General features: G+C 44.9%; 1 protein-coding gene across 4 annotated transcripts; it reads right to left on the bottom strand.

Moving 5' to 3' along the window:
- Nucleotides 1-628: 628 nt before the first annotated feature.
- ID4 (inhibitor of DNA binding 4) lies at nucleotides 629-6,507 on the bottom strand. Of its 4 annotated transcripts, none has more exons than XM_053396777.1 (3): nucleotides 5,744-6,507; nucleotides 3,295-3,353; nucleotides 629-1,047 (listed from the first exon to the last, which is right to left on the bottom strand). In XM_053396777.1, the coding sequence occupies exons 1-3, from the start codon at nucleotides 6,289-6,291 to the stop codon at nucleotides 1,013-1,015; spliced, it is 642 nt and encodes a 213-aa protein (XP_053252752.1). In that variant the 5' UTR covers nucleotides 6,292-6,507; the 3' UTR covers nucleotides 629-1,012. The 4 variants fall into 4 exon arrangements, with proteins under 4 accessions (XP_053252752.1, XP_053252751.1, XP_053252754.1 ...); XM_053396776.1 differs by having other exon boundaries at nucleotides 629-2,162; nucleotides 5,744-6,340; XM_053396779.1 differs by having other exon boundaries at nucleotides 5,012-5,958.
- Nucleotides 6,508-8,956: the final 2,449 nt, after the last annotated feature.

The raw sequence follows: 8,956 nt of genomic DNA on the forward strand, positions 1-8,956 counted from the left end.
TCCTTTCAAACAAATTCATGCTGGGGCAACAAACAAACTCAGGTTTCTAGGCTCTTACATGAATGTGAAGACCATTCATTTAATGGATTTACAGTATTTACAGTAAGAAAAATATATAGTGTTAGGTGCAGCATATCTGCAACTGTAAGCTAGTGTTTTGGCTACGTTCATTGCAAATACTAGGCATTTTGATTAAGAAAACAGTGACCTTTTACCACATTTGTCAGTAGATAAATTATTTTAGTATGCACATAAGTATTTTACAGAATAAAAAAGCTCCTCAGGCCAAAATACTTTGACACTTTAAAAAATCTAAAACAAATCCGCCCACTTTTTAAAAATAAATAAATCAAGCAGACCATGCTACACACAGTTGGCTAACTATTTACAAAGCACCCAATTCAATCCTACTTAATTCACCCACTCTGTGAAAATCCTATCTCACTGGTGTGTGGAATACTGATGATCCCACAAAATGTGTACCTTTCTCAGAGGCTGGACAGAAGGTGGAACATGGACTATTTTGTTGCTATAAGATTAACCATTAAGCACCACGTTTTAAGGAAAATGGATCGGATAATAGGGAGTTCTGCAAGTACTGAAGAAAGAAACCAAGCACAGCACAAGGGCACGTCAATCTAGTTTAATGTTTACATGTAGAAGTTACACATAACAAGAGACTAAACAGGATTTTCAGATGTAACAGAGCTGTAATGAAATGAATGCTGCTGTATATTAGAAAAATAATCTTGATACAGTCATCTGATTTTTATTTTTTGGTCTAAGTTCTTTGAAATTGATTTACACCAGTAATCAGACTGAAATGTTCCCTCTTGTCCCACCCCTACCCCCCCCCCCAAGTTTCAGTATCAATAGTCTTTGGACGAAAGAAACAGCAACTGTACATTTGTTGATAGTTTGCCCTTTGGTTATAAGCAGAAAACGTTTTTCACTGTTTTTCCAAAGCAATATGCCACAGGGCTGAAATTCTGGGGTAGCATCCCTCTTGGTGTTAAAAAAGTGTTCCGTGTTTTGTGATTCCTATTTCTGTTTAGGCAACAAAAGAATTTTATAAATGCTCATTATTATTCCTCAGCACTGTACCCATATTGAAAAAAGTAGTCATCTCAGTTCGTAACAAACAAAACCCTTACATCTCAACGCTGTTCCGCATACACTGTAATATAAACCACCCCCCCTGTGCCTAACAGACAAAAAATGTAGCTTCAAAACCGTATGATACAAACATCTTTTTAAATTCAAATTAAAGAAAAACACATCTGTATGGACTCAACAAGTTTATTTGTGGTTAGACATCTCATGCATTCATGCAGGACCAACTCTACCTACAGCTGTGGTTTCTGAATCTAAAGGGGGTGGGGGGGAGAGGAAAGGAAGAGACCACCCCCCCGACATCCAACATATTTTCATCATCAGCAGTTCTGCACTTAAGCCAGAAACAGTTTTCCTAAAGAAATCTTCCCACAGATTTTAAAAAAAACATACACAGCTTTATAATATTTACAAAAAAATATTTAATTAAAAATATTTTATAATTACAGTAGGTCTATTAAAGCATATACTTTTCTCACACTTATAGAACCTCTCTCTATATACATAGTATGAAATGTCACTCATTTTTTTTTTTAATCTATACAATATGTAACACTCCTGCAGGGAGAAGAAAGTCCCTGAGGAAACAATAAAATCATCTATTTTAAACAATAGATGTCAAAACAAAAGTTATCTACAACGCCTCTGGTAGATTAGTAAAGCTTCAGTTTTCAGCTGCTCAGCACATTAAAGTTATACTTCTAAACTCTGATTTGCCCCTGATCTTCTATCAACAGAAGGGCCACACTTACGTATGCTGAAGATTTAAACCCCCTCCCTCCCAGACAAGTGTACAATTCACATCTGATCTAAAACAAAAGAGTTAAGAGACATGTGTGTAAAATGCTATGAACGTGCAAAGTTGTGAAATTTTTTTTCTCTCTTTCTCTTTTTTTCTAAAGGAAGTATGGAAAGAATTCTGGAGTAGTTGATTTATTATTATTTTTCCTTCTGCCCAGTGGCTGACATTTCTTTCTTTCTTTTTTCCCCTCCCTCTCTAATGTGTCTTTCTTTCTGCGTCTCTGGCTCAGGATCTGCCTGCTGCACACCTGTGGAAGAGGAATGAATAGAGTGGGGGTGTGAACCATTCTGCTCCAGACTGACTGGCGCCACCAACAAAACAGAAGACATGCTTGATCAACAACCCAAAACAAACCAGGTCAAACAACAACCGCAGCTCCCAGGCTAGGCCAAGCAGAGGAACACACAGCTGCAGGTCCAAGCTAGAAGCTCTCCGGAGGAGAGTGGAAGAGAAAAAGAAAGAAGGAGTTTCCCTCCTCCTCTTCGTCCTTCCTCCCATCTCTTGTTGCTGCAGATCGGGCAGAGGGGCAAGAAAACACTGCGCCCCGTCCCAGGCATGTTTACTTGGCAGCAAGTCGCATGGAGTTAAATGGGACTTGCTTCCCAGCAAGTGGGTGTGCAGATCACAGCCTGACTGTCAAAGAATTCCTTTAAGACAACCAACATTTCCATAAATGTATTATTCATTGCTTTTATGGGAAGGGACAGAACTCCTAAGGAACATGCCAACGAGACGGCCTGATCTGTGAACCAGTTAAAAGCCTGAAGATACAGACAAAAATGCAACACTCCTCTTCCTTAAAGGAATATGAGAAAGTGTATTGTTTCCCCCCGCTGTTTTATCTAATGTACACTATCTGGAATTTATTGAAAAGGTTGATTTTACTTAAGCTGCCACAATCCTATATATATAGTAAATAAATAAGTGTACACATTGACCTGCCCCTGTAAGGTAAACGTGTAGAATTAAACAGAAAATAAGTGTACGTTTGAACCTGAGTCACAAAATCATTATGCCAGCACAACTGAACAATTGAATTGACTAGATTACATTGGTTTAAATCTTAAATTTGCCTGAATTAGCTGGTAAATTGCAGCCTAGCATATGAAGTGTAAATACATCTAACAGGTACCCATGTCCTACGATTCCAATTGTACTCAGTTTCCAGAAGTGTGCCTGAGACTGGAGTGCCTAATTGTTGAGCAAGAATTACAACCTGATCCTAACTATATTTACTTTGAAGGCCTAGGGAATTTCAAGAGACTTGGTTCCAGGTAAGTGTACCTAGAATTGCAGCCTTAGATGGAAACCAGCACGCACGGCAAAGGACCCTGACCCCAGCTCTGCTGACACACCAAATCTTAAAAGAGGATACTCACCTTGCAAGTGCAGTTCAGCGGCACAGAATACTGTCCCCTGGCTTATTAACAGCCCCAGCCTGCACAGTAATGAGAGAACAGGAGTGCGGCGTTAGAGTTAGCACAAACAACAAGCTTAGCAATTGGCAACCTTCCTCGCGTGGCTCTCTAGAAGACGGAGAAGCCCCACCATAAAGGGAAGCAGGACAACCTCACAAAGGGGCAGAGGAAACTGCAAGCTCTCTATGGATCCCCTCCTGAGCTAGCAACTAGTGACAGGTTGCTTGCTGCCAAACGTGACAGCCTCTTGCTTTGCAGACCCACAGGGACCCCAGTTGCAGCTGAGGGTCATGTGCTTCCCCCGTGCAACCAAGGAAGGGCATCATCCATCGCAAAACCCAGAGATTCGACAAGAGGTGTGAGTTTGTTAACTGAACAACTGGAGCACGGTTCTTTCTTTGAGTAGATCTTCACTGCAGGGGATGGTAGATCATAGGGAAAGATGATGGTAGTCTAGTCTCACATAATATTAATTGAAACAATTAATATTCCTACCCATCTGGAGTGCTTGTATTTTGTATTTTTAATCGTCCAGTCCTAAATGCACTGACCCCAAGCCACCTCTAGTCATAAACACCACAACTAGTGGATGCAGTAGGTATCTCAGTTCTCTTCCAAAGCTGTGTCCAGCCCGTTCTGTGGGACCCAGCTCAGCACTGTGAGGCAGATGTGTGCCGATATGCATCTGTATCCACACTGGCTCCATAAGAAGACCTCCCATGTGAGATGGGGAAATAAAGCCCATTCCAAGAAATGGAAGTAGGCTGCAGATGAGGCATATACAAGTGGCACGTTAAGTGAATTATGCGCCTGGAAACATGCTGCACACCAGCTGAAACAGAAAGGCTATGTAGTGCATATGTATAGCTACCGAATGACAATACAGTCTGTATGTGTACACATAGGTATACATATGCAAATTGCATCTTGCACTCTGTTAAGTGTGCAGTTATGTGTCTATATTGGCACTTGCACAGAAACACATGCAACCCAATTTCATGTGCAATTTGCAACCCACAAGCCAATTAACCCATATTGTCGGGATTTAACGAGCTTCGCTCCTGCAGAGGTCGGCACCCGATCCGATGCTAGTATTCTGCAGACTGCAGGCTGCCACCGTATGCTAGATGCTGTACAAAATACAGGAAGAACAATTGTCCCTGTCCGGCAGGCGCATACTCTACCTAAATCAGACATCACCAAAGGAGGGAAGGGGGAAGCTTTGAGTATGGGGGTCGCTCTAAAGATCCCCACGCCCCGACTTCATTGTCTTGTGGATCGCAGTGTCGGGACCCGATCTTGCACCCAATCGCTTAACGGGGCCCGAAACGGACCCTTCACATGAAAGCACTCCCGAGCTTTCGAGGGTCGGTGGATCGCGACCTCGGGCCTCTACTTTGCCCCCCAATGATCTGCTCTGGGTCTTTTCGCTACGGGAGGGGGGAGAGAGGGGCAGGTTCTCGCTCCATAATAAGCAGGAGGGCCACGGCCACCCGTTTATCCATCCATTCCTCCCGCTCTGGGGGCGCACGGCGTCCCGCCTTCGAGCGCCCCGGCGGAGTTGAGCGGCGCGTGTGCGCTCCCGCCGCTGCCCAACCCGGCGCGCCTCTCCCTCCCCGGCCCGTCGGAGCTGCGAGCAGCGCCCGGCTTCTCTGCCCGCCGCCGCCGCGGCTCTTACCGGGTCGCTGTTGAGCGCCGTGAGCGGGGTCCTGGGAGGCCCTGCCGGGTAACTGGCCGGGTGCAGCGGGGGAGGCGGCAGCGGCGGCTGCTGCTGCTGTTGCCGGAGCAGCGCCGGGTGCGTCTCGAGGGCCAGCTGCAGGTCGAGGATGTAGTCGATGACATGCTGCAAGATCTCCACTTTGCTGACCCGCTTGTTGGGCGGGATGGTGGGCACCAGCTTCCGGAGGCGACTGTAACAGTCATTCATATCGCACTGGAGGCACAGCGCCGCCGGCTCCTCGCCCGGAGAGGGGCTCCCCTTGTAGCAGCCGTGCTCGGCCAGGCAACGCAGCGCCAGGTCGCCGCCGCCTCCACCTCCACCTCCACCTCCTCCTCCTCCGCAACAGCAGCCCGCCAGCGCCTTCCTGCTGGGGTGTCGCACGGGACTCACCGCTTTCATGGTGCAAAAGAAACGCAGGCGGGCGGGCAGAGCCCTCGGGCGCCCCGGCCAAGCAGCTCCCACCCGCAGTGCAAGCAAGACAAGAGGCGATGCAGCCAGCGGTGGGCAAATCAAAACAACGGAGAGTCCGGATTTTGCAAACGGGGTGAGCGACGAGGGGGAGGGAGAAAAAACAGGAAGCAGCGGGAGAAAATTAAGAACCGTGTAAAAATGAAAAATAAAAATGGATAAATTCCAGCCGCCACCTACCCAAGCAATCTATCTATCTATCTATCTATCTATACTGTATACCTAGCGGGCTGCTTACTTCCCCTCCTTCCCTTCTGCCGCCACTCCAGTCCCAACCCGGCTCTGCTCAGCCCAGTTTGCAACGCCGCCGTATATATATCTAGCGCCGGGTAGAGGCTGGGCGGGGCGCGCGCTGCCCGGGCCCAAGGAAAAGGAGAGAAAAGAGCGAGAGAGAGAAAAGAGCGAGGGGGTGGGAGAGACACACAAGAGTAAGGGAGGGGCGATGTGTATGTAAAAAAGAGAAAGAAGTGAGGCACGAGTATTGAGCGCCGCGCTTTAGCCAATCGGCAGCGGCAGTTTTCTCTACGGAACGCCGCGCCAGCCAATGGCGAGCGGCTCCATTCTGTCAAACGCTGTGTAGGGTCTCGGCGAAAAGGGAGGCTGTTGAACCCGAGGGAGGAGAGATTGAGAGAGAGAGAGAGAGAGAGAAGGAGGGAGGGAGGGGGAAAGAAGTTCCTTCCGAAGAACTGCGGGAATGCGAATGGAATTCGCTCTCGCTCCTCGCCTGCCGGGATCTCGCTTTCCCCAGCGGCTCGCGGAGCCCTCGCCATAGCCTTGCATAGTGACAGGCGCTGCTCTGCTCGTGATCTGGCCCCGAGGCCGAGAAGAAGCAATGGCCGATTGTTATCTCTCCCCCCCGTCTCCGCGCAACATTTATTCTTCAGGCTGCTTAATTATCACTTCACCAGCTAGTCCCTGAAGAAGACAGCAGCTTCCACTTCCATTTAGGGCATTTTCATATCTCTAGGATTCTTTCACCCACCCCCCCCCACCCGTCATATTTCTTGACACCCAGGGTATTTAGCAGATAATAATCAGATCCAAACTTGAATGCGGAGAAGTGTGTGGAGGAGGGGGGCTGGAGGGGGGCTTCTCTTAAGAAAAGCAATTGCCTTGCAACATTAAATTAGAGCACATAACTATTAAAAATTCATGGCGATAGGGTATTTAAAATTCCTCCATGCCATATAATATTAATCCATTTAATGTAAAATTCATACCTGTAACTTAATTTGCCTCATTAGTGCCCCAGATCACGTATTAGTTCAATGTACCATGTTTTAAATATGATGCTGGAAATGCCCGGATTTCTGTACTTTGAGACAGCACATTAAAATTAACATGCACATACCTCGCTTGGAGTGGACTGCAGCCTTTAAATTCCATAATGCCTTGCACCAACCTTCTATGAAGCCTTCTTAAACTATTCCAAATTAAAACCATTAAACCGCTGAATAATGAGCTAAAATGTTATCTCTTATGAAAAAAGCACTGTCCTATATTTCTGAACCACCGTGCAATGATTTTGTAGTCATGAAATCATACAGTTCTATAGGATTAGTGTACTGCATGAATAAATGTACTGGATCTACTTTCACTGATTCTGATGTCCAATGAGCCACTCTGCAGGCAGTGAGTTCAAAGATACACAGCCCTTGTTCACAGGCTGTTTGTGAAACAAACGCAGCGAGAATAATTTTATTTTAAACTGTGATTGTATATGTCCATTTTATTGTACATTTTGATTCTGGAACATCCAGAATGTTAGAATATGAATTGGGACCCACAATTCTAAAGTCCTGAGTGCGAAGAGACCATGGAACACACAATCACATGCAAACAAACACATTTCCATACAACACAAAAAATATCTTTTACTTCTCTTACATGACATTTAAAAATATATTTGACAGCAGTTATTCCTTTAGCAAGTTTTTAAAACGTTTAGAGGAACATTTGTTATTTTTATACACACCAAAAAGCCTCAGTCGCATCTGCATGTGGAATGTAAGTGAAAAATAGTCAGAAACCAGTTAAACTGCAATACTTTTAGAATTTTAGTCACTGGGATTATAGTTACAATCACTTACTCAAAGAGTTTGTCCATTAAACTTAGCGGAACTGCCTTCAAAGTCAACATACATTGGATAAGGCTGCCTGCTTGTACTCCAAGGAAACACGTTTAGGATCTGGGTGCTGATCAGTTTACCATTCTGATCCAAAATGCACTTGTCCATCTAAAACTCTGTTTGGAAATAAGTCTCAACTTCAGAAGAACATGCCTACAGAAAATAGAATTGGAACTGAGCAAATCACCATGTGAGAGGTGGATATTAAAGTATAGTTTTTAATCACTAACACCTCACTGGAAGCATCATTTATTTCTAAAAAATTGTCACTACTAGAACTAGGTAAGATTCTCATGAATTTTCTTGCAGTTATAATTTTTCTCTTGCACAAAATCCTGATGTGAAGGCTGTTTTCCCCTCCCACCAAACTTAACAGGATCTCTAGATTTAGTAGGTGCAGTGAAATCTCACTGTTCCATCTTAATTAAAATCTGTGTGAAACTAGATACACTACTGTAGTTAATTGTTTTGGTTGTACAGATTTGGTTCTTAGAGCTAATCTGATTTCACTTTAGGAAACTGGTGGGAAATCCCAGTATGGATCCCATTCTTCTGGCGCCAATCTGGTCTGAACAGATGGGCAGATAAACCATTCCTGAACCATTCTTGAGTCTTCATCAGCAAGCTTGCAGGAGAAAGGAGTCTGAGCTTATGTGAACTGACTGACTCTTCTAAATTATATAGTGTCCCCACAGTCAGATAGTCTAGAATTCCGTGTTCAAAATACATCATGCAGGTTAGAATAATTTGTATGCATATGTTTAAGTTGAATGGTTTGTTTTGAGTGCACTGGCTTCCGAGATTTCCTGTGTTATTGGCTTTCCCCCTCCTTTCCCCCCTCTTTGCTAATGAATAAAGTGATACATGAAATACTGAGCAAGTGAGAGTCTAAAAAACAGTGGCTGGAAAACACAGACCTGCGTGGAGTGTCAAAGTCAGTTTTCCAGATACCATCAAGTGTTCCTGGCATTAGGCAATTGGGATTCTGCTGATTTACTGCCCAGCTTGCTGCCCAACAGTCTGCTTGCCTCAGCTGACAGAGCTGGTCACACAGGTGGTTTTGAAGACTCCCAGACTACTGGTTCGGAGTAACTGAGGGGCATCCATGCTGAGACAACTGCCACTGGGTTGGCTCAGGACATCATGGCTGCCATGACGTCCATGAGGTTGTCTCAAAATGTCACCAACCCAATGCGTAGGTTCTTCTTCTTCTTCTTCTTCTTCTTCTTCTTCTTCTTCTTCTTCTTCTTCTTCTTCTTCTTCTTCTTTACATCTGTATCTCCCCTTTCCTCCAACTCAAGGCAAC

The sequence above is a fragment of the Podarcis raffonei genome, chromosome 7, assembly GCF_027172205.1.
Source record: "Podarcis raffonei isolate rPodRaf1 chromosome 7, rPodRaf1.pri, whole genome shotgun sequence".
Taxonomy (NCBI): Eukaryota; Metazoa; Chordata; class Lepidosauria; order Squamata; family Lacertidae; genus Podarcis; species Podarcis raffonei.

Excerpts from the sequence above, each read along its gene's own strand:
- ID4 (XM_053396776.1), bottom strand. The coding sequence starts at position 6,291 with ATGGCGAGGGCTCCGCGAGCCGCTGGGGAAAGCGAGATCCCGGCAGGC. Across the intron at positions 3,354-5,743 it reads GGAAGTAAGCAGCCCGCTAG|GCTGGGGCTGTTAATAAGCC; the intron begins GTATACAGTATA and ends ATTACTGTGCAG. Across the intron at positions 2,163-3,294 it reads CGCTGAACTGCACTTGCAAG|GTGTGCAGCAGGCAGATCCT; the intron begins GTGAGTATCCTC and ends CCTCTTCCACAG.